Genomic DNA, 26637 nt, shown 5'->3' on the forward strand with positions numbered 1-26637 from the left:
CTCTGAGAATTCTTATACTCTCTTGATGGGAGGTTAAACTGGTACAACAGATCTTAGAACAATTCGGCACCATCTTGTAAAGTTGAACGTGGGTGAATTCTATGGCCTAACAATACCACTCCTGGATGGCTATCCTAGAAAAACCCTGGGCAAGGAGACTGCAAGAATGTTCACCGTAGCACCAGATCTTAATTGTGGCTATTTATGCGGAGGAAAGAAGAGTTATGGGTTTAATGAGAGATAGATAGTGACCTTCGATTTATCCGCAGTGTTTTATATCTTAAACTGGGTCTGGGTATATAGTCATCCCTTATGTTATTACCTATAATTTTTGGTTCATCTGAATTTTTTTTCATAGAAGATAAAAGGAATAATACTTACCAAGCTATCCACATCTATGCTAGAGTTTACGGCCCACTGTAGTGTACCCATGATATTCATGGCTAAAGTTAGAATAATCCCAGCGCTTCCTTCTCCTTCACCTATAGGTGGAAAAAAGATATAAACAAACTTTATGCTATTTCTCTCTTCTGTGAACCATTTTATGTATTCCTAGAAGAGGGCACATATTAAAGTTACATTTTGATTCTGTGCCAGTTTTAACCATTTTTCATCTCAGATCCCCACAGCATGTATCCCTAGTAATAATATGCCCTGTATATAATACGTATACAACCAACATTTTAAACCAAAGAGTGATTGACTATTAGGAAAGAGTTGCCCTTTTTTAAATGCTTCAGATATTGAAGGGGATGTTGGCGTTGGGTAAATATCACTTTTATCCCTTCTACTATTACTCTGTAAGTAATAATACCTTCAAATAATGGACAAGGAAAAAAAGTACTGTGTCTGAATAAGCTCCTCTACAAAGAAGTCAAAAGTAGGAGAGATATGTGTGTGAAAAGCATCCAGAAGATGTTTAGATGTACTTCATGCCTTTGCGAGGAAGACTTTCTCTGCCAATCAGATGCTGCTGGGAAGAAAGAACTTCGAGTTTCATGGGGAAGTCAGAACTCATGGGTCTGCCATTTGGAAAAAGAGAAGACTGCTCTTTATGTTAAAAAAAAATTGACTCGTCCACCAAGGAAGAACAATACTTAAATGTCTAATTAGAGTAAATAGTTTTTAAGGGCTACAGGGGACCACTAATTAAAATTCATAAATACTCTATTCATAGCCCTACAATTTTTCTAATAGGAATGTTCTTAAATTATTACAAATTTAGGTTATCACGTCTCAATTGAGAGTCAGTCTTTGCATCTGTAATGCATGATAAAACTGTCATAAGGTTCTAAAATTGGGAGAAATAATTCATCCCATTATTATGAATTGAAACTTTGCTTCTATAATTCCTCTAACAGAAGACAAACCATAGATAGCAGGTATGTGCTTTTAATACTAAATCATTTATTCTAAATAGGTAAGATTTATCCAGGGCCCCAATATATTACTCATTCTGAAGATTAAGATGAGAGTAAGATAAAATTTTAAAAATAGTAACAATAATAAGTAATATGAGATTTTCAGGTGCTTACTATGGACCAGGCACTATACTGTTTTATACAAATTATCACATTTAACACTCACCACAAACTTATGGGATAGGTACTATCATTATGTTTATTTATACATGAGGAAAATGAAGGCTTTAGAGAAGTTAATTAAAGTGTACAAGTTACCACAGCTGAAGACCAGCAGAGGCAGGGCTGTTATTAGCTGTGTGGCTAACATTCATTCTGGCTGGGCATCTGATTTAATGGATAGGTCCTGAACTATACTGATTGCTAAATGCTTTGACTATCATGCCTGGTAAATCGGGACTCAATCAGATCCTTAACCATTATGTTATAGCACATGATATATTGGTTTGAATTCACTGTTAACAAATCCTTGTTCACTCAGCCCTCTTGGATCCCATTTCAAATAACTTAATTAAAGGCAAAATTTTTAAAAAATTCTTAACTGCAAAAGAAATTTTATTTTGTTTTAAAGTTGCCCCAAATTACTGTACTGCTAAGGATTTAGTTCATTTGCTTGACCCTTTATATTCCTTTCATAGAGTAATTCCCCATCGCCCTAGGCTGAGAGAACAGTGAAGGCGGGGAATCCACTACTCTCATGGCACCTGTGTGGATGGCAGGTGGACCCTTCAGCCAAAATGAGCCCGTTTTCGGTTCTTGCCCATACTTGGTAACTGGACAGAGGAAGTCAGCTGTTCATTCAAAGGGCCTGAATGGAGAGGCCATATAAGGTCACTGTAGCACAGCTCTGGGACATCAGGGAAGCCAGTCTTCAGAGAAAGAGAAATGAATGAAGTAGCCAGAGGAAGGAATGGGCACAGCCGGCATCCAGTGTCCAGAGACAGGAAGCTCTGAGTCTGACTCTCCACGCCTGTCCCATTTTCCCTGGAGGCTCCGTGTGCCTCCCACCCTGTGCTCCACGAGGTCCTCCTATAATTCTCCAACACGCACTTCATTTTGTTTGATCCGGATTCTATTCTTAGAAACGAACGACCCCTCAGATTTGGCAGTCACTCTGAATCGCTGTCCACAGTCACATATATAAGATATTTCAACTTTTCTTATAGCTCAGTAATTTACCTTTTTTAATTAGAAGAGCTCACTTGTCTATATAGGTTTTCATTTTACTTACGATGAAATAGTTTATGTTTGTCACCCAAAGATCCTAAAACTCAGAACATCTGTATTTGAAAAATATGGTACTTTCACCTAAGTTATTTCACTTCTATGGCAGTTTTTCACCATGCAAAGTTCACATTAGGATGACAAATTGCACCAACAGGTGGTTAAAAGAACAAAATTTACCAGGGATGGAGATTTTGTGTGTATCTGTATATAAATTTGGATGTTTCTTTTCCCCTATTCAGAGAGTTCTTTAATAAAGAGATCTATTACTTTTGAAGCCAAGATCCTTTACCAAAATGAGAGTATTAGATGGTTTTTTTCTTTGAATCACAGATTTGTTACCTGACACTCCTTGTATCTCAGTTTTTCAACTGCATACATCTCTAATTCAAAGAAATCATTCATTGAACAATAAACAAATTTTTTGATCAATTAACTCTCAAAAAATTAACTTAAAGATACCTAAAATTTTTAACCTATAAGAATGTAGCATTTTATTGGTTGGCAAAGCTTTAAATTAAATGCTTAGCTAAATAGTTAAGGAGCTCACAGTACCTGTTGTTAAAATGGAAATGAAGGTAACAGCAATGAAGAAGAGGACAAAAATCATTTCTATTCTCATTTGGAACCAGCGCAGTGTTGATAGATACAAGAACCAGTTGGCAGTATGTAAATTCAGAGCTTTGTGGAACAAAGTTTCAAAGTAAGGCTGCCGTCCAAAGGCACGAAGTGTCCATAGTCCTTTTAAGCTCGTAACAAGATGAGTGAAAATTGGACTTCTGCCTGTGAAATATTCCCATAGAAAATAATGCAAGTCATGTAAACACATAATGCAAATTCTTACTTTAAAAAGAGTGGCTTAAAGAATAACCAAACAACAAATGTCACTGGTTAAAAAGGCTTTTCATTCTGGTGCTGTACTTTGAATAGATGCAATCTGTTATTTTTTTAATGAGTTACCCTCTTTTTTACTTGGTTACCATGGATGGGAACTTATTATAAAATCACTGTCACTATTTATTCATATTCCTTGGCTACCACTGGGCATGTTTATCTGACTAATCCTAAATTAATCAGAGAAAATGTTTTTCTTTTGAGACGATTTATTCAAGGCCTCAATTAAGAAAGTTTATGTGACTTAATTTAGCAAATAACCTTCAATGCAGAAACACACTGGAAATACAACCCCTGAAAATGCACCCAAACAGAGGCTGTTACTGAACAATGTGCTTCCCAAAGAGCTCAAGCAGTGTTTGGGGGCACACAAAAAGGCAGACCCCCAGGAGAGAAAGGAAAGGTGTCTGAAAACAAGCCAGAGGGAAGAATTTTGTCCAGTACCATTTGGGAACACACACAAACATTTAGTGATAGTAGCACTATCTTTTCAAATTTTAGTTTATATGATTATGAATGGATATCATATACATCAAGCCTCCTAAGACTCTATATACTTGTTTTAAAATCAAAATGAAGTCACATGGTCATTAATTAGTAAAAACAATCTATGTGTGCTTTATAATTTACTGTTTCCTTTTCCTACTTATACTATTTTTGGGGGGGGGATAGTTTGTGATTTAACATTATATTTTAAATCTGAAAGAAGACAAAGGTCAAATTCTCAATAATAATACTTAAGATCTAATGAATAACAAAAGTATGAGACCCAAGAGAGTTATATATGATGAGAATGTACAGACACGGCCTGGATCACAGTTGAAATAGATGTTTTTAAAAGTCATTGTCATATAATGCAAGAGTTTAAAAATAGGAAAAAAATTTTGGAAAGGTACATAAATCACAGATAAATATCCACGAATAGCTCTTGTGATATTTTCCCAGGTGAGCGTTGCACAGGCTGCATCATACCTTCAGATTCCAGCTGTTTGAGTTGCTGTGAGGTGCAGAGGAAGTAGGTTCTCAATAGAATAAAAGCCGCTATCACTGGCACTGTAGCTAGGAAGATGTAGGGTTGTAAAACTGAGACTACCACCACAGCCCCAATCACAATTAATAACAACTGTGGGATCAAAGAAAATACACTGGTAAGTAAATAGTTCCGTGTTGCAAAGTGGACAAGGTATGTTAGCAACATCTTTCTAAATAGGGTCTTCACACTCTGTTCCATTCTTAATACGGGGCAGGTACCTTCGTACTGGGAAGGCAGCCACCTCAAAGTACGTTTTTCATAAGTTCTATCAAAATTCCAAAAATTGTTTAGGTTGCTCATAATAATATTTTGAAGTTTAGAAAAAACGGTATTCTTGCACCTTAGTATACACTCACTTCCTATACACTTTAAAGTGCTGTATGACAAATACATTTTAAATGAACATAATTTTTTTCTAGCCTGGGCTTCTTTTAAAATAAACTTTATATTTTAAAATAATTTTAGTATGAATGTGAGATTTTAGGATTTATTTGTTCAGACAATTTCTGAAAATTGGGCATTCATCTTGGAGCCTTTTGAGTCAGAAAAATCTGGTAGGCTTGGTCATCTAGGCAAGCTACTTAATTTCTCCAAACCTAGTTGATGAACATTTAAGATGAAAAAAAAAGTATACTTAATAAATTTCACTCCCCTTTCTGTTTTTGTTACTGTTCCTTAAAACAATCGAAGATGACCTAGAGGCTCAAAAAAAAAAAAGAAAAAAGAAGATTTGGGGGGTATGGCTGATTTAATTTGAAATTAGACCACTTTTCTCTCATATATTATCAAATGAATTTTGTGTTTCAGTCAAGCCCATTCATTAGAGACATATCTTCACATTATCTACCCTCAAAACTGGATCCTTGTGGGCAGTCTCAGAAACAAGTTAACCATATTGGTGTTCTTCAGATCAAGTTCAATGCTTAAATTCTATATTTCCAAAGGACACTAAATCCATACATATTAAAAAAAATCTGCTAACATTTGTTCCACAATACCCCATGTGAATAAAGCATAAATAAAGTAACTGTCACAACAAGGGTTGAAAAATAAACCTATCATAACATCTATCTGATAATCACTGAGCCAGTTGTCTACCAACTGCCATGGGTGACATATGTACTTTGTACAACCAATGTACTTTGTACAACACATGTACAACCGATACAGAAATACAGAACATTTTGGTAGATGAAAACATGAATAAGCATGTAACTAAGATCTGCATAAATCTTCTTTGAATGGGTTGTTATGTTCATCTAAAGCTTCGGATGATCATATCTCAATGATACGTTTCTAGGGAAAATGCCTCTAAGGTGTCCATCATCAAATTCTACAATAAGCCCTTCGCTCATTTTCGTTCAACAAATACTCAGATAAATACAGTGCCAAACACTGGACTAAGTACATATGATGACTCAATAATCTAAAGAAAGTCTTCTCTATTCTGTTCTTGCCCTACAAGTTCCACAGACTAAGTACATATGATGACTCAGTAATCTAAAGAAAGTCTTCTCTATTCTGTTCTTGCCCTACAAGTTCCACCAGTACAATGAGAAAGCCTCAAACGCCCTAGTTACTAAATGACAAGACTTCATCAATGGCGAAGGACTCAGTTTTTTAACTGAGGGTATTTATTTCTCAGAAATAGGATCTTTTGAAAAAAAGAGAAAAATTAACTTCCAAGCATTATTTACTAGGAAATACAATTTAATTTAAATGGGCCACCATATTAAATACCAGTATGTCTGAAACACAAATGCTATTGCATTGGCAACATGGAAACGTTCAGCTATTCCATTAGAATCAGGGTCTTTTTTTGTTTGCTGTTGACAGTTGTGAACGGCACTGTGTTCATTTGTCTTGTGCTATTTTTACCATGTAATTCCAATCTGGAGCTGTTGGATTATAAAAATGGGTGGGGAAAGTGATCATTATTTTTTCTTTGTTTGTTCTTTTTTTTTTTAACATCTTTATTGCAGTATAATTGCTTTACAATGGTGTGTTAGTTTCTGCTTTATAACAAAGTGAATCAGTTATACATATACATATGTCCCCATATCTCTTCCCTCTTGCGTCTCCCTCCCACCCTCCCTATCTCACCCCTCTAGGTGGTCACAAATTACCAAGCTGATCTCCCTGTGCTATGCGACTGCTTCCCACTAGCTATCTGTTTTAGGTTTGGTAGTGTATATATGTCCATGCCACTCTCTCACTTTGTCCCAGCTTACCCTTCCCCCTCCCCGTATCCTCAAATCCATTCTCTAGTAGGTCTGTGTCTTTATTCCTGTCTTGCCCCTAGGTTCTTCATGACCATTTTTTTTTTTTTTAGATTCCATATATATGTGTTAGCATACGGTATTTGTTTCTCTCTTTCTGACTCAATTATCGCTAATATGGTGGAGATTCTTAGGAATGACAATAACTATTTTACAATAGAACAGGAAGAATTGTGCAGCCAACCCAACCAAGATATCACATAGGGTTTGAGAAGAATGGAGAAGGTGGGTAAAACTGGAAATGGTGAAATATTCACAAGGTAGATTTCCAGCGATTAAAATTATCCAGAATAAAGCCCAAATTGAGAAGTGAACAGTAAATCTAAGCTTTGAGGAAAATAACTCTATTTGCTTTATAAGGAGCCATCCTTAGGCATTGAGGTCAGAAGCTAATAATTTAGCACTTGTGCAAAACTAAAGGTACTGATTTAATATGTTTGATATTCTAATTATACAAAGAAACTTTAAATTCTGTCCTAGTTTTTAATTCACAGTGAATAGGAAACAAGTCATTTCAGACCAGGTATATTAGTGAGAGGACAACAAAATAAGTAAATAGAGGGACTTCAATACAAGATGGAAATGTGAGTACAGATTCTAATTCCCATTCATCCTTACCCAAATCCTAAAATTCTAGGGGAAAACAAATCAACAGACTATAAAACCTGCAAGGTACCAGATGATAAGAATGAAGGATCACTTTGAAATCATTTAGAAGGTTAATTAATTGATTGATCAATAAATAGATAATAAATACCTATTTAAAACCAGGCAATGAACACCAGATCTGGAATTTAATTCATAATTGATAGTTAGTCCTTGAGAATTTTTAAGCCAGGGATTAATGGGATTAATAGAATGAATAAGGGAGGAAAAAAGATGTCAAAGACACAGTAGAGATCAAAGTGGTGGGACTCACTGTGTATTCATATATTAGCTAAGACAGAAAGAATCAAAAAAATGTAAAGGTTTTGAGGCTGACAAGAGAAGATTTGCATATTTTAAAACACGGAGGCTTCTGTTTTGTGAAAAAAGTCAGTCACTGAAGCATAGAGATAAGTAGGATGCCAGGATAGTTTTTTTTCTGTGTGGCTTCAAGTTCAAATTTGTCATGTATGGTCCACTTCCAGTATGCCCATCGGAAGCATACGACTTTAATATTGAAAGTGACCATCATCAGACTTATCTTCCTCATTTGAGAAACCTGAGACTCTTAGAGATTAAGTATCTTTCTCAAGGTAAAATAAATAGTGGTATCTGCAGAACAGAATCTGGATCTTTCATTTTCACTATACAATGTTCCAATCCAGAAAGTAAATTGCCCAGAATATTATCACATGTTAAGAACTAGAGTTAACAGAAATAACATTTTTTTAAAAAAAGGAAATTTACAGGTGTGCCTCATTCTGTGAAAAAATCTGTTTCTGAAATGTGACTAAAAAGAAATTTAACTAATCTGAACATAAGTATAACCAAAGGGGTTCACAATTTAAAGGACCCCTCTGATGCATTTTTTAATAAATCAAAATTAATCAGATTTTTACTGTATTTGATTGTCATGTATCATGCTTCCTTAATGTGAGACCCCCTTGTAAATAAAATAGGGAAATCAAAATAAAAAAGCCCTGCCCAATCACTTATGAAACAACTAGTGAGCTGCAACAACATTAGAAGTTGAGCAGAAACTACTGAAATTGCCTAAGAGAAAGGATGAGAACCAGCACGTGTGTCAAGACGTGTTAACTCATAAAGTAAATGTTCAAAACTGCACTCTCCCAAAGGACTTCTGAAGTAAGCCTTACACTGATTCAGAAAATACTCAGCAGACTACAAAAGTTTTTTTTTTTTAATTATCAAGGGCTAACATTCGTGAATTCTTTTGCAGTCATGTCAAGATATCCATGTTCCAGTTTGTACCTGATTTAATAATATTACAGTTGAGATCAGTCATTTACAATCCTAGAACAAGGAAGAAATGTCCAGAAATTAAAGAAAGACATGGGAAACATTCCTTCACATGCATAAACTCAAAGCATTGGTTAAAGAATTCCAGCAGGGGCTGCTAAGTTATATCTCTAAACAGAGTAACTGAAGGAAACTCAAGATTCTAAAGTTCACCTGGAACAGTTAATGTGTTTGACTGTGCCAATCATTCCAGATGAGGCAAACTGGCAATCTGGTTTTTGTGCACCTGCCAATGTCAGTTGTGTATACACACAAATGTGATAGCCCTTATGTTATTTTATTTCATAGGTTCTCAGTGGCGGGGGTGGCGAACAACTCATCCTAAGATGGGCAGCATCCTGTTCCAAGTGTCTCTCCAAGGAGGTCATTGCGACTGCGTCATTTACTCTCTGAGGCTCAACCTAAGCCAGACAGTAAGCTGTTTTCAAACCTCATTCAACAGCCAAGGTTATTAACTCACAACACTCAAGTTCTGTCACTTATGAAGTCTTAATGCCGTATCCCCTAGGTCACCTTCATCTCCAGCCCCTTCTTCCCTTCTCCACTTTCACCATCAATCACCCCACCCCAAGGACACATGCTCAGAGTCAGGCTGCCCTGCAGGTGTCTTCAGATCTGTCACCCAGGGATAGTCCTGACTAGTCCTGAATTTTTCCTTCCTCTCTCACCTGCTTGAAAACTTACCTGTACTTCTGTCCCTGCATTATGGTTCTTACTGTGAGATTGCTAACTAGCTACTCTTTGCCAAAGTGTTCATGGATGAGACTGGTTGAAACTGTAGTCCACCAGGAAACTGACTGACCTACATTTTAACACGGGCCCTCTGGAGGTAGGTGACTTCTCTCAAATAATGATGCCAATGTCAAAAATCTCACACTTCATGGGCAGTGATTTGGGGGAAAGCGGTCTGCTATACATCTTAAATCACTCCCAAGTAGACAGCTATTATATCTAAATGAGGAATTGCCTTAGGTTTTGGTCAGGTAAACAGTTCTGACTTACTACTGAATTTACTAAATTTATGACTATTTTGAAGATTTTTTTTTAATATTGAAAAGATTTATAAATATACAGGCTTCAACTCTTAATCGGATGAAAAGTAAGCAAGAACTAATTTACTACATTTTCTAATTAGTTTTAAAAAGTGCAACAAAGCAAAGTCACTTAATAGTACTTATTTTTACAAACCTGAATGAAGTCAAATATGGTAAGAGGCAGAAGATCATCCAAAACTGCTATATCTTTGGAGAATCTATTAAGAATCCCACCTATAATGTGAAGAAAAATTCTTCAGAAACTAGTAATCTTAAAAATACATATCAATATTTCATGGATTTGATAACTTTGGATCACAGCAGAAGCCTTCAGAACTCAAATACAAATGAGTACATAATCATATATATATATACATATATATATATAATGACGTAGACAATGTTAGTATGAGGATTCTAAGTTGTACAAAGATTCTAAATAACTCTGTATTCAACTTATTGTCTCCTACTTTTAAACTTTTATAAAATACAGATTGCTATAAGATTCAGGCAAAAACCAAGGTCTTTAATAGAGCCCTATCACAAATTATGTCAGGAATAGGCACCCATCCTACTACTACAGTCTCCCGTTTACAAGCCTGAGTTTAGTAATAATTTTCTGGATATGCTCTCATCATTCCCTTATATCTGTATTTTGTAATATAGAGCCTCCCTATCCTTCAACTTCCACACCTTTCTTTTTTTTAGACATCTTTATTGGGGTATAATTGCTTTACAATGGTGTGTTAGTTTCTGCTTTATAACAAAGTGAATCAGCTATACATATACATATGTTCCCATATGTCTTCCCTCTTGCGTCTCCCTCCCTCCCACTCTCCCCATCCCACCCCTCCAGGCTGTCACAAAGCCCCGAGCTAATATCCCTGTGCCTTGCGGCTGCTTTCCCCTAGCTATCTCCACACCTTTCTAAAACATACCTCAGCAGAACCCGTGGCTGCTCTCAACCCCTTCCTGCCCACCATGTGGACCTCCTTTGCCATGTCCTCCTTTTCTACCCTCTTCACTGGCAATCTAAGCTTCAGCCTGTCTTCTAAATTAACAGACTCACATTTGTAAGTCTGATCATTTTTTCCTTCAGTGAAGAAAAGTTACACATGGAGTGCTAGGTGGCAGGCACAATGCTAGGCACTGAGATAACAGAGGTGAATAAGCCTTGCTCCTTGCCCTTGAGGAATACGTTGTCTAGGGGTGAGTTAAACCTATAATTATAACATATTACTGTACAAACAAAGTGATATTGAATCTTATCATTTACTCCCCCATTTACTGCAGGATAAAGTCTAAAATTCTTAGTTTAATATTTAATACCTTCCATGATTTGGCCTTAAACTACCCTAGGTACAAGCTTCCTCTTCTCAAACATTGTTTCAAACTGGCTTATTGTTTAAATACACCTTATACTCTCCTACCTCCTTGCCTTTTCCATGTAGCTCCTCTGCCTGAAAGCCCTTTCCTCTCATGTCTACATGTTAAAATCTATGTCTCCTTCCTGGCCCAACTCAAATGCCTCTCCTGCAAGGAAGCATCAATTTTTGCACCAGCTCAAATTAATCCCTTCTTCCTCTGGACACACTGAATACCTTTAATACATCTTTACAGCACTTCTGTGTTGTAATAATTATATCCATGTTGTACAGTCGCTTGTATACATGTCATCTCTTTTTTCTAGACTGTAAATTTCTAGAGGTCATTGGACCATGTCACATTTATTTTGTATCACTCTGAGCCCTCGGCAAAAAGCCTTATGTAGGAAGAATTCATTTATTTTCTTATTTGTCACTATCTCCTTGCCCTTACTAATGATATTTTATTTAGCATATTTAATTAAACATATTTGTATATCTTTTCATAAATGAATCAAAAATTGAAAAAAAAGTAGCGTATGGTATTTATTCTGTGTAGAAAATGAAAGTTGCTTTGGTAAAAAAAAAATATATATACATACATCATTCTAGTGCTTAGTATATTTCAAATGGGAAACAATAGAAAGGGAACAACAGTGGGGAACCGGCATTTATTTCATGTTGGCTATGTAACAGGCTAGTAGATGATGACTTTTTTTCATTCTCACAATGATCCTCTGAGATAATTATTCCTTTCCTCATTTTACAGATGTGGATGCAAAGTCTCAGAAGATTAACTTGTCCATGATCATCACTCTGATGAGGACAAGCCAGACCTCAAACAATTCCCATGCTCCTTTCATTATATCTCATGGCCCATTTCTCACTGCTAGAATCCTGGGCAAATCCCCTACCTTCTCTGGATCTCAGTTTTCCCATTTAAAAAAATGAAATCATTGAATCAAGGTAATTGGGCATTCTCTTCTAGGTCTAAAATTTCTTAGCTCTAAAACAGAAGTGTGGTGATGAGTATATCCAAATGAGGCAAGGCTTTAGTGATACACAAGGGCTTAAAAGAATAAATGTAAGGAAGATCTTCTTGAATACGAACACTGAAATGTTTTACCCAGAAAAAAAATGATGGACAATTCTTATCTTGAGATTTTTAGATACATATCACTCTAAAAATCTCAGTCTTGGAATTTATTCTTTCCTTTATAATCAAGTGTTCCTGTGTCTACCTCCTCTCCCTTGTCTGGATTCTTCCAGGGCAAGAACTGTGCCTTATTCATCTTTTCATACCAGTCCCTGGCTTAGTGCCATAGAAAGTAAGTGTTCAACAGATTTCTGTAAGGATAAAACTTGGGAGATTCCTTATTAACCTCAGATTCTTTAAATGTGAATTTGTCTAAAGGGGAATCAATAAAATTGATTACTTCCAAAGTACCTTATTGTCCTTAGTTTTTAAAATCTTTGGTCCCTTTATTTCACTACTCTTACTTTCTGTGGCCTTAATTATTTTTGTTGAGGTATAATTGACAAAAAATTGTAAGATATTTAAAGTATACAATGTGATGATTTAACATATGTATACGTTGGGAAAGGATTCCTCTCACTGAGTTCGTTAGCACATTCATCCCCTTTCATAGTTACCTTTGTGCGTGTGTGAGAGAACATTTCAGTTTTATTCTCTTAGCAAATTTCAACAATACAGGACAGTGTTATTAATTATAGTCACCACATTATACATTAGATCTTCAGACCGTACTCATCTTATAACTGACAGCTTGTACTCTTTTACTAACCTCTATGATAGTGTCAAAAATACTTTAAAAATACATTTGGGATCCACCCAACCCATTTAAAACAACCCTGAATGAATTTATGGGATCATCTTTGAACAGTTACATGAAACTAGATTACTCTACCTCATCAAAACACTTTATTAGTAAAAGAATCTTAGAATTTTTTTTGGTCACTTCAAATCTTCTCCTCTTTTAAACAACAATATACATTGGCAGCAAGATGCTTAGAAGCGGGCTAGATCAAATATCTGAATAGAGAAGGACAGCTGACTCAGAAGGGCCTGCTTCTGCTGCTACAGTCCCATCAGCGTCATGTCCTAACAAACTGAGCTACTCTAATTAACTGATACAGAAATATGAGGAGTGACCGTATCTGAGAGCCTATAATACCTGAGACAGGTACATGCCAGTCATAAGGAAGCTCAACAAAGGGTAGATGCCTGCATGCAAAACCCAGTGCTACTACTAGAAAACCAACCAACTCACAGGCCCTGTTTGTGGAGGTGCAGTAGCTTCATTTTGTACACCTAGTCAAGTACCTGCTTTCAACGTGTTGAGGGTTGACATAGGGGCTTGAAGAACAGACTGTAACATTTTGTGGTGTAGTATTTTTGACACTCTGATTAGAGTATGCACCAGTGGTAAACCTCTGAAGAGTCCCAGAGCAAGCAAAGTGTCAGCTACTCCCACATAAATGTAAAAAACATAATACGAGCTGGTGCTGGTGATGATCACTGCATAACTGTTATTTGCACTCTTAGTACTATTCCCTTTGTCTTGAGGAAGTGTTCTGTAAAGCAAAAGGAAATTGCTATCAGGCAACCAAACTTTCCCATTGAATTTCCAATACATGTAAATGATGCTGAATTTGAGTCTAAAGAAACACAACATATTTCATTAGCAGAGCTTATGCCTTTAATCTGAAGAACGTACTATTGCAAGAAAGTAGATTAAGTTTTTAACCATTGAAATAGATAAAATTTCAAATACTCAGAGAAAATACTAAGTGTGCAAGGTCGTTTTAAATATTGTTATTGCATTTTATGGAAACTAAGCACAACTAAATCCTTTAAAAATTGGTAAAGAGCTGCAGGAACTGCACATGCTCACAATTTTAAACAAAAGAACTCAATTTTCCACTACAGTACTGTGGGGAAATGAAGCAGAGTGGATATTACAATAATTAATAAGACCCAAATAATCAATAGAAACAAAATACAATCCACAATAGGACATGGAATACTCACTTTGGAAGCAGCCACAACACAACCGAAGAAGCAGCCACCTGGAATGGAACAATACACACTTGATTTTTTTTTCCAGCATCTTCTCCTATTTTTCCCACACCCACTTCTAATTCCACCATGACTAACATTGAAATATACACAATTTCATTTTCCTTTGCTTTACTTTCCTGGGTCCAGCAGCTGCAATAATTGCTCTAAGAACCACTATTTGAGGTGAGAACATGTTAAGTTAATGGAATTCCAATTTCACTGAATAAAATACTTTTCCATTTCTCTCCTTCATTCAACAGGAACTGTTCATTGAACCTCACAGGAGAGCTAATATTGCAGTTAAACACTTTAAGTAATAAAGTTTGTTTCTTATGAAGAGATTACTCTCAGCCTGCTGGCAGATAATTTATCTGGTTGGTGGCTATAAATAATTTCATTTGTCATACAATGATTATGAGGGGCATAACTATAAGACCAATTAATTACTGGAAAAGATGAGATATCTATTCATGAAAACCAGTTAAAATCTCAAAAGTGTAAAAATTCATGTTTTTTTGGGGGGTTGGTGGTGGGATGAATTGGGAGATTGGGATTGACAGATATACACTAATATGTATAAAACAGATAACTAATAAGAACTTGCTGTATACAAAATAAATAAATAAAATAAAATTCAAAATAAATGAATAAATAAATTCATGTTTTTTAAATAAAGATAAGGTGCATTCAGGTTAAAACATACACTATTGGCACTATTTGGGCTTTCTCAAGGTGGAAACTTTTGGTTGAAGAACAAATGTTCTATCCCATAACTAAACCAAAAAAGAAAAATGCTTAACAACCATGATTTTAGTTTTTCGTTTCTGTGTTATTTAAATGATCTGTACTCTGTTCTATTTCAATTTGGCATTGCAGTCTCCTAAATGCTGTGGGAAAACAATCACGTGATGATACCAACACAGTTATAACACCAGAAATATTTACACAATTGTAAGACTGAAATTATACAATTAGCCTGATAATAACTTTAACAAAGAATCAAATAGAAAAAAAGGAGAAATTGTAAGTAAAATAATTTGAAAATGAACACAGAGTAAAAATAAATAGGGGAGAAACAAATACGCTTGGTATAAGAAATCTATCTCTTATTTCATAATCAATTTATCTTAAGTATTTAACAGTACCATATAAAAATTATGGAGAATAATTAGCATTAAGAAATTACATTATGAAGTTATATACTTTAAACAGTATATAATTTTTGGTAAATTTGCATATCAGATAGGAGTATAATAATGAAAAATCTAATAGCATCATTCTCACTTTCCTACTTTTTTTCATTATACACATAGCCTCCATGAACCATATTAATACAAAGAAAAACCACCTTTGTTTCCTTGAAATTCAAGTGAGTTCAAAATGACAAGAAACACAGCAATAATCTAGCTATTTCAAAAGTCTTTGTTCCAGTACAAATGTCTTCCTATTTCCTAAGACTAATCAAATTATTCAAGAACCTAGATAAGGGTTTATTTGTGAGGGACTCTTTGGCTATTATAGTCCCTCTTTGTTCCAGTGAAAGAAGGGTCAATAATGTTGGCATTCCAACCTTCTCTGAATGTGAGTAAATCCCAGAAATAAATATTTTATAATATTTACAATAACCAAAGCAGTTGTTCAAAGACACTGGTCTAATCAGTGTAATATAAAGTTATTTCTTGGCTCTTGTGAATAGAGACCACTTGCGGAAGAGACCACCTGTGGAACCACCAACCAAACTACTTTTATTGACTGGAACAAAAACATTTCCAAGGACTTGACATAATGACTTTAATGAAAATGTCTGGGGCATATAGAAACAATTAAGCAAGCAAGTTCTAACATTTAATTTCCAAAATGTTTGAGGTTGGGCTTCCCTGGTGGCGCAGTGGTTGAGAATCTGCCTGCTAATGCAGGGGACATGGGCTCGAGCCCTGGTCTGGGAGGATCCCACATCCCGCGGAGCAACTAGGCCCGTGAGCCACAACTACTGAGCCTGCACATCTGGAGCCTGTGCTCCGTAACAAGAGAGTCCGCGATAGTGAGAGGCCCGCGCACCGCGATGAAGAGTGGACCCCGCTTGCCACAACTAGAGAAAGCCCTTGCACAGAAACCAAAACCCAACACAGCAAAGATAAATAAATTAATTAATAAACTCCTACCCCCAACATCTTCTTTAAAAAAAAAAAGTTTGCGGTTATAAAGTTCATACAGTTTGTGATAGAGTGACAGTACTGAAAGATTAGAGGAAAAGCAAAAAGGTCATTATTTTCAGCTCTTTCAGGGTTTTAAACATCATTCCATATCACATAGAAAATGGTCCCGTCTAGATCAGCACTGTCCAAGAGAAATTTCTACAAAACTAGAAATGTTCAATATCTGCACTGTTCAGTGCCCTTGCCACTTAATACACATGGCACTTGATCACTTGAAATGTGGCCATTGTGGGTGACTGAGGAACTGAATTTTACATTGTGTTTCATTTTAAATAATTTCATTTAATTTATGTGGTCATACATGGCTGGTGGGTGGCTACTGTACTGGACAGTGCATGAATAGACTAAAACTGTTAGTTAGATAGGGGTGTAGCCAGAGTATTTATTATATACCCATGCTAGGTATCAGGAGTCTGATGATGGTGTCCTCTAAGGATAGATCCCTGAACAGTCAACGTGATGATTCACGAACTTTGCAAATGACCCCAAATGAAAAAGAAGTAGCCAGTATTTAGAAGCTAGGTCACAATTTAAATTATATAGATAATTTGTCTCTATGATTTAAAAAATAATGGCATGTCGGGGATAGAATATACAGCATATACGTACGGAAAGAGAAATTAAGTGCCTCTTTCTGAAAGGCTTATTTGCTAAATGAACTAGTAAACATCTTCGGACACGTGATAGATGAAGGTTGATCATCTATATAGTAAAACACCAACAGTATGATTTCAAAAATAAGATGTGATGGAGAACTACAGGAAGAATACATTCAAGACTTAGGAGGAACCCTACCATGACATAACCTGGCTAGGTACAAGTTTGATACTCACAACGAAAGAAAATAGGCATGAAAAGAGAAGAAAACTGCCAAGGCCAGGTACAGAAAAGGTTCAAAAACGTGAATACAACCACATGAGGTATAATGGTCCAATATTCTATCATGAAGAACTTTAATAAACTACAAAGAAGACACTCCTAAATACTTCACTGTGGAATATCTTCAGAGGCCTTTAAATATGACTTAAAGGTTCTAAACACTCTGGATGCTGAGCCTAGTTAATAACAGCAATCCCTTCCTGTCATAACAGATGTTCCGGCCTCCCTTTGTGTCCCCATCCAATCCATTTTCCATATAGCAGACAGAGTAATCTTTTTTAAAGCATAAAAAAGTCATATCATACCCTGAATGAAGGCTTTCAAAGGCTTCCTGTTGCACTTAAAATAAAATCCAAACTCTTTACTTCAGCCAATGGTTCTGCAAACCTGTTTCTGGCCTACTTTTCCAATGTCACCACGTGACATGCCACTCACTTCTCTCTCCCACTGTTCCAATTGTGCTGGCCTCCTCTCAGTTTCCATAATTTACCAAACTTTTCCAAGACCTTTGCATTTGCCCCAGTTTCTGCGTGTCTGAGTCCTTCTTATCTTTCGGGTGTGAATGAAATGTCATTTCATCAGGAAGCCTTCCCTGTCTACCCTCCTTTGCCCAGCTTTATATTAGCCCTTATTATAATATAAGTGCCTTATATTAATAAGGCTAATATAAGTGCCTTATATTAATAAGGCACTTATTACACTCTGTGATTATTTCCATCAAAATGTATTTATCCTCTGTTCTCTTTCCTATTATAGCCTTAGTGTCTAAAACAACGCCCAGTAAACAGTAGGCATTTGGTAAATCCGTACTTAATAAATAAAGGAAGGGATAAATAAGAGTATACTTAAATAAAAAATACAGGGACTTCCCTGGTGGCATGATGGTTGGGACTCTGCACTCCCAATGCGGGGGGCCTGGGTTCAATCCCTGGTCAAGGAACTAGATCCCACATGCATGCCACATCTAAGAGTTCGCCTGCCACAACTAAGACCCAGCGCAACCAAATAAATAATAAATATTTTTTTAAAAATAAAAAATACCGATGTCAACAGACAGAAATTATATACTAATTTTATACTATATACTATATACTATATATACATAGAAAACATTTAAAAAAGCATAACATATCATGATATGTTATGTAGGATAAAGATAAAGAACCGGAACCAATTCATTCTATAAGTTCTGTACAAATGCAGAATTCAGAGCTCTTCCCAAGTCACACAAGGAGATCTGTGTGTAAATGACTACCGTTAAAATAGTATTGGCATTTTGAGTTTTCACCAAGGAGCACAGTATTATGAATGTTCTGCTAACATAAGTACATTAATGTATTCTATCTGTACACTCTGTTTTGTACTTCATGGTATACACAGCATATAGAATTATGCCCGACATACTGAAAGAACTAAAAAAATAGGTGTTGAATTAGTAAGTGGCTGAATGAATGACAGGCAGTAATAGTAAAGTGACACCTTGTTATGACTTAATCGCAGATTTCAATGCTTTGCAGGTTAAATCACGCCCTAAAACATAGACACTTGCTAAGTAATGCTGCCTTAAAAGTATTACTATCAATAAAGGTATAACTATCATTAAGGTATTATGGGAGCATATATTGTGTATACTAATATGTAAAGCCACCTAGTGATTCCTCATTAGCAAACAGAAGGGAAATCATAAGGGAATAGTATATAGCAGTTCTCTGACACTTTTCTTAAAACTCTCAGGAATAAAAGGACTGAACTGGATCTTTAGATACTCCAGGCAACAATAATACCCTCTGGTTGTTGTAAAAGTAAGGAGGAAACTGCCTCCTACTGTATAATTTGCGTTTCTTCTCTATCTAGTCAATGCTGTACTGCCAAGTTAGAGCACTAGAGAGACCAACATAATGGAAATTTAAAAGCCTATATCCCTGGTGCTAATATCTAAGAACTTAACAGAAGATATTGTTCCATGGTAAAGAAAACAGTACAAAAATATAAGGTAGACTGACTCCTTTATCAAAATGACACTCTAATGATAATTGGTAACAAACTGAGTAGACCAAACTAATTTTTTAAGTTTAGCACTTTGAAGAAATAAAAAAGTTACTACTTTCATACTCTAAAGGGGAAGTTTATTGAACCTACTCTATAAAATTATAAAATCTAGATTGAAGTGGGCCCTATGAAAACTAAAAATGGGTACATCACTTCCACAAAGGAAGAAATGTATCTTAACTTTTCTTTAGGTTCTCTGATCATGTTGAGTATGAGGCTCTAAATAAAGTTTAAAAGACCTAAACTATCTTCCTGGATTAGCACTTGTACCATGATGCAAAGCACATATGAGATATGTCAATGGTAATGAGAAGAGGCACATTGGTATTAAGAAAGGAGCTTAGTCTAAAAGTAAAATTATGTAAATTTTGATTCAAAGATGTGACAGAATTGTGAACATCTGAATGATTTGTTTAGCTGTATAACGGTGCACATGATGAAAACAATTACTGTTTTTCTACTATCACCAAGTTTTTGTTATTCAAAATTTTGAGAACCAGTCAATTGGCAATGCCTTCAGGATATTGGGCCAAAAAAGGCTCATAATTTTTTATGTTATTTCTTGCCTAGAAAATGATATTACTGGTTATTTTGTCCATTAAAAAGAAAAGTTTTTGCAATAATTGTGAGAGCTAAACTAATAATGGGAAGTTATACAACATTTACATCCTCTGTTGTAGTTTGGTTTCTAGCCTAAAGACAAAGGACCACTGTCTTCTTGAGTAAGTGAGCTGCTAATATTGTACACATGTTCAGTGGCTCAACGCTCAGTCTCTAATTAATTAACTACACACTGTGTTGGAAGGCACGTAAGTTCAGCTCTACAGCTCTACAGCTCTACATGGGACAAGGGTCCTGTAAGTGAACATAAATCACCACCACATTCAGATAGGACCATTTTTTCTCATAAAACTAAACTGAAGACAGTCAAGTAATGTTGATCTTTCAATGAAGAGGTTCAAATCATTAACAATGACAAAGGGCTGGTTTGAGATTAACTGTGGCACAAGACTGAGTTTCATTCACATTAATGTTGGTCATTTGGCATGACTGGCAGAGATTAATGAGGTAAATTAAAAATACATTTCAACGTAATTTTCATTACCTCATGTGAGAGTCTCGAGTTACTCAACCCCATAGTTTTGTTAAACTGTAAAAGGAATTATTGAAATTTTTACTATATCTCTGTCATGGACTTGTTCACCTCAAACTAGCTTGAGCTTTATAATAATGATAGACACTAAGGATAGTAGTAAGAATAGCAATTAGCATTGCTCATTATATGCCAAGCCCTACAGTAAGTGCTTTATAATCATGATATCTCTTAACCCACAAAAATGACCTTTGAAATTGGTACTATTACAACCTCCATTTTATAGATGAGGAAACTGAGGCTCAGAGAGGTTAACTAACTTGTTCAGGGTCATAGTGTTAAAAACACAGAATTAGAATTCACAGCCAGATCAGTCTGAGTCCAGAGGTGGCACTATGCAATACTGCATCTCACATTCAGCCTCCATTTGTTTTATTAATTTAAAATAGTAGTAGAGCAAAAGAAGTGATATCATCAAAACTCAAAGATCAAATGGAAGCCAACACTTTATAGGTGAAGTGGTATGTACAACTTTTGGTACATACCTTTAATATTTTACACTACTTTACATGGTCAAGGAGGAGTGATAATATTTTATGTGGACTTCTTAACTGAGGTTAGAAGCAGCCTAATAAGACGATGGTGTAGTTTTAAGTTTGGGTTTCAGGTATGTATATAATTATACACCCTCAGGAGAGGCAGTACTTCACCTGGGTCATTTCTCCCCCTGAAGGCAGCCTGGGCCTTTATGTTGGATTCAGGCTGTATATTAGGACACATCCAGCAGTATCCTCCGAGATAAATATCTAGAGTAGTCATTCACAGGCTGAATCCAATCCAGATATGTTTTTTTGTACCCACGTAGTGTTCATTTGTTTGTTTTACTTTAACCAACTACCCACACTTAAAAATGAGAAATTTTTACAGAAAAAATCTGTATTTTCATCTTATGTTGAAAAATAAGAAGGTTTAGTGAAACCGATCCCAAAACCCCTCATGGGAAGTCCTTGGCTGGTGTTGAGTTACGACTGCCCCCGTTCGACAATTGGAGGGCAAATATTCTCCATCCAGCCTCAAAGCCACTTCACCACTAGACATCCTCTGCCAAGCCTCTTTTCTCATTTAAGTGGCTGCTCCTGATCTAGAGAATAACCTCACTCACCAACCAGCTTCAGAAACCTCTTACCTTAATGCAGAACTGAACCTGTGACCTACTGCCCTCCTCTTTTATTTTAACCTGGTGATGTGAAGGAGAGCAGCATGGTAAAGAGACCATGATGGTGACATTGAAGACAAAAGAATTCTGTAAGCAAATGGGTGATTTGAATCTCTGAAAGGCTTATTTAAAATGATTTCTAAGCCACTAATATATATTTATTTTATTTTGTGAGGAAATAGTCTTTTAAAGGTGGGATTCATCACTGGCATATTTAATAATGCAATATCTAGAGTCAAATGAATTTAATATTTAGTACAGAATAATTTTCATTGTTTAAATTCAATTCATATAAAGACATTCTACTTTGAGGTTTTGAATGTCTCAAAAACTCTTCATATAGAAGATATGTGCTTAAGTGTATTTTGTATGCTATGTATGAAGTAATAAAATATCAATAGAAGAACTATACATATCATTATATGATATAAAATTTCATATATACACATACACTTATATTTATGCATACATATACATTTATACATGTATATATATATATCCTTCCAAACTATTCCTAATTTAACTTTAAATCACATTAACATTTAATAACAGAAAATTCTTACCTCAGCCAGAAAAATGACCAAGCACCAAATTAGCACAAAAATTAAGCTCTTGCGGACAGTAATATATCGAAGGTATGTGTTCCATGTAGTCACTGCTGGTATGTTCTCCACATCATCAAAAAAGCACTCCTGAAACAAAGAATCATAGTTATTACAATGTGACAATACAGGTTCACACCAGCACTGTGGTTTTATTTTGAATGTGTGGAAATAAAGGAATATTACTATTTGAAACTAAGTGAATTTCAACAAATATAAACCATTATGAATGACACATGTGATGTCACTCCACAGCCAATATAATGTCCACTGGAGCAACAAGTGGACATTATATTGGCTGTGGAGTGACAAGTTTTGCTACATAGTATGTATTACATCCCACTCTTTGTAGCCAAAAGAAAAAAAAAGAAAGGAAAACACGGAAACACCACACTGATTACTTATACACACCCTTAAATCTTCTTCATTAATTTCTTCACTTATTTCCAAGCCAGTATCTTGAGATAACCGTCTTGAATATATATCTATTTCAGTTAAGTTCGCCTGAGGGGCCAGTGACATTTTTCGTGTAGATGTCGCTGTCTTTCGGTGAATGCTTTGACCTTGGTTCACCGAGGAGCAGGTCATAAGGTTCAGGACTGACTGCCTCCTTCGTCTCTGAAATGTGGGACCAGCATCGATCATGTTGCTCCGAGGCAGGATAGCCTCTCCCAGTTCAGAACCGGAAACTAAGGATAGTCTTCTCTCTAAAGGCTCAACAGAATCATCTTCGATGCCATTCATTTGTAATGGAGTCTTCTGTACAAATGAAAATTTCCTCATAGAGCTGATTGAATTGAGAATGGAGTTCTTCCTCTTTTCACCAAACTCTCCAGTCTGTTTAAAAGATTGCTTTTTCGTTTCATTCCAGGACACAGAAGTATCTCCTTCTAGTGAGAAACGCCGTAAAGTCTCAGTTATGATTGAATTTCTTCGTTCTGCAGTAAACTGGTCAAAAGTGTCATATCCCATGAGCTTTGAGCTGAAGTCGGGCCGTTGATTTTGTAATTCAGAAAATGTCCCATAAAAATAGCTGCTACCTTCATGTAAAATTAATATTTTGTCAGCTTTCTTTAAATGTTCCATTTTAGAAGTGACCAAAATCCTAGTTTTGTTAGCCATCAATTTACAGACACAGCTTTAAGAATATAAAAATATATAAATATTAATTTAATAAACAATTTATTACAATAGTATATATATTGCATTTTAACATTTTATTAACCTATTCTTGTATAAAACCTCTACCATACAATGTTATTATTATACTTAAAATAAGTAAATATTCAATAGTAACTAATTTGCACTCTTGAATTATGATGACATGAAATACTGTATTACTGAATTATTATAGTATGCTACATTATAAAGTTGAGTGTTAACAGACCTAGAATGAAATTAAATATCTGATATTAAATAAACATTTGACTTTGAATGAACTGGTTACCCTCTGGGTCATGGCTGATTCATCTAGAAAATAAGGGAATCGTTAGATGACCTTTAAGATTCCTTAGGGTTTATATTTCTACATGTCTTCTAAAATGTCAGAGCTTTCTTGTTCTTTAAACTTTCTACTCATTTCCTTTTATATTTTAAGTTGACCACCAATTTTGTCCTCAAGAGCTTATATTAAGACTAATTTTATTTGTTAAAAACACAACAACAGGGCTTCCCTGGTGGCGCAGTGGTTGAGAGTCCGCCTGCCAATGCAGGGGACGCGGGCTCGTGCCCCGGTCTGGGAAGATCCCACATGCTGCGGAGAGGCTGGGCCCGTGAGCCGTGGTCGCTGAGCCTGCGCATCCGGAGCCTGTGCTCCGCAATGGGAGAGGCCACAACAGTGAGAGGCCCGCGTACCACAAAAAAAAAACACAAAAAACAAAAAACACAATAACAAACCTGAGAATTGGATAATACATTTGACTGTCCTCCAACAAAACTTCCCTCTAAGTCTAGAAGTAAATCCTGACTAGAACCATCTGAAACCAATTTCTTTTTGGCATTAAAACATTTTATATTATATATTGATAGAAAGAGGCATCATTCTAGTCTATACTCTAACATACTAACATAACTAGCAAAGTTTATATTGGTAAGAAGGTACTTATAGTTACAGGATTATAAAAATAGTATCATAGGTATTAAATTTTGCTAAATTCTAGGAAAGGTGCTTCTAGGAAAAATATGGCCGTTTTATACACACACAATCTACATCCTTATTGATTAAAATGAATCATGATAATTCTCTTAATAAACTACTTTATAGTCTATGAAATCATTTTGAAACCTTAAAATCAAGTTATATAACTAACTGTTCCTGGTAGGAACTTCACATACGTTGAGCCCTAATGGGAGCTCCAATGAAATGTATACCCTGAGCTTTGCGTGACTGAGGAGAAGGTTCTGAAGGAGGTATTGAGGTAGATGAATAGTCTGAGCATTCACCTATATTAAAACATTAAAACCTTCAGTTTCTTTGGTTCCTTAAGAAGTTTACTACCTAAGGAGGAGATAAAATAAAATACTAACACGAAAGACGTGAATAAAAAGTTTAAGTATAATAATCAATTAAAATAATATAAGCTATGTCACAAGACAATAATACTATAAAAACCTACCTAATTAGTGATTGCTAAAGTAATAATGGGAAAAATTGGTTCAGCATAAGGTGGACAGAAAAGTGGACGTGATCTTTAATGTTGACCATAGAGGGAAGATCAGATTTGAGTAAGTGGCTACATTACATTCTGCCGTTCTGAGTCACAATGGTGGACATATTTCTCAAGCAGTAATATGCAGCCTATGGTGGTATAGTTGTTCCTTCTTGTCTTTTAGCATGGATAAGTTATTCAAAGAACATACCTTTCAAATATTTCTTTCTCTGTTAACACATCTAGGTATCCAAAGGGAGAGTCTAATAGGTACAAATCAGCATCTCTGTATACTGCTCTAAAAAGAAAATGGAAATGAAATTAGATTCCTTCAATATTTCCCATGTCTTTTGGTATGGATTATTTTAAGTGAAGAACAAAAAGATAAGTCATATGTGATTTTTATGGCTTTTCACAATACTCCAAAAACTGCTGAAGTGGTTTTGCTAAATATAAGTGACATACACTTGAAGTTACAAAAGTAACAAACTGAATCACACCATACATACAATTTTAAATATTACCTCAAAAAAGAAAAAGAAAACCTTTTAACAGTTGTATCTATTTACAGCCAAGCACTATGCCACACGCTGGGAATACAATCGTAAAAATTACACAAGTTCTGCCCTCAAAGGTCTTGCATTTTGGTGGGAAACAAAGAAGAATAGACTGTTTCAAACCTGTAAAATGTCAGAGACAGCAATTAAATTGCAGCACTTACGTGAAATTATTTTTTAAATATTTTTTCAGTGTTGACTGTTACCAACAAATTGATAGCAGTGTTGTTATGGCTGTATGATTGACATTGCTCTTTGCTCCTTATAGTCTTAGTTTCTGGACCATACTCATAAAAATGCCACACAAGTGAAGGATGAAAAATTTGCAATGAAAATGTATACCCATATTATTTTATATCATAAAATTTTAGAAAATTTTACTATTTTCTAAGTTAAAAAATAAAATTTTATGAGCAAGTAAAATCTTCATTAAGTTGATCTTAGGACAGTAATAAGATGAAGATATGGTCCCATATGAACGGAAGTGAGGCAATTTCTTCATAATATTTAAATTTTTTCAGCTGTGGTTGTTAGTACCCTATACCTGTGCCAGTCACATAGCATTCAGTGTTTACGTATAATTCTGTAAAAAAGGAAACTGTGTTTAGTCAGCAGGTAACTAAGACAAGTAATAATAATAATAATTAAAAAACAGAAATGACAAAAAGTCAAAGTAAAATCTAGAAGAACCTTTGCAGTGTAACTTATTTTTGAAGATAACACATAAGAACTAGATAAAAGTCCCCCATCTAAATGTACCCTCGAGGGCTTTCTTCCCTTACTCAGCTCTTCTCTCTAACTACACATCTATGACCACATTTTCTCAAGAGATCAGAAATAACATATTCATCATCCCCAAATGGACAACACATGACACATTCAGATCAGAATAGCAATAAACAATTATTTTCTTTAATGCCTCAAACTGTGTGCATTTTATAATAAAACTGCATCTTCAACTGGTAAATACAAACTCAATTCTATTCTGAATGCCTGAAGCCATAGAGCATATCCTACCTAAATTTGAAATGAAATGTTTAAGACAAGTCTTACTTTGGCTCACAGATTAATCAACTTTCAG

General features: G+C 35.4%; 1 protein-coding gene across 1 annotated transcript in view; it reads right to left on the reverse strand.

The window, feature by feature from the left end:
* The window catches only part of CFTR (CF transmembrane conductance regulator), a 211267-nt gene that overhangs the window by 70261 nt on the left and 114369 nt on the right, over window positions 1–26637 (reverse strand). The window contains exons 13-21 of the mRNA XM_032644014.1: window positions 25211–25297; window positions 22763–23489; window positions 22313–22441; window positions 14267–14304; window positions 13559–13809; window positions 10005–10084; window positions 4512–4662; window positions 3201–3428; window positions 382–482 (exon numbers count right to left, since the gene is read on the reverse strand). Coding sequence (XP_032499905.1) covers window positions 382–482; window positions 3201–3428; window positions 4512–4662; window positions 10005–10084; window positions 13559–13809; window positions 14267–14304; window positions 22313–22441; window positions 22763–23489; window positions 25211–25297 — 1792 coding nt within the window. The remainder of the gene's footprint in view (window positions 1–381; window positions 483–3200; window positions 3429–4511; window positions 4663–10004; window positions 10085–13558; window positions 13810–14266; window positions 14305–22312; window positions 22442–22762; window positions 23490–25210; window positions 25298–26637) is intronic.

The sequence above is a fragment of the Phocoena sinus genome, chromosome 9, assembly GCF_008692025.1.
Source record: "Phocoena sinus isolate mPhoSin1 chromosome 9, mPhoSin1.pri, whole genome shotgun sequence".
Lineage (NCBI taxonomy): Eukaryota > Metazoa > Chordata > Mammalia > Artiodactyla > Phocoenidae > Phocoena > Phocoena sinus.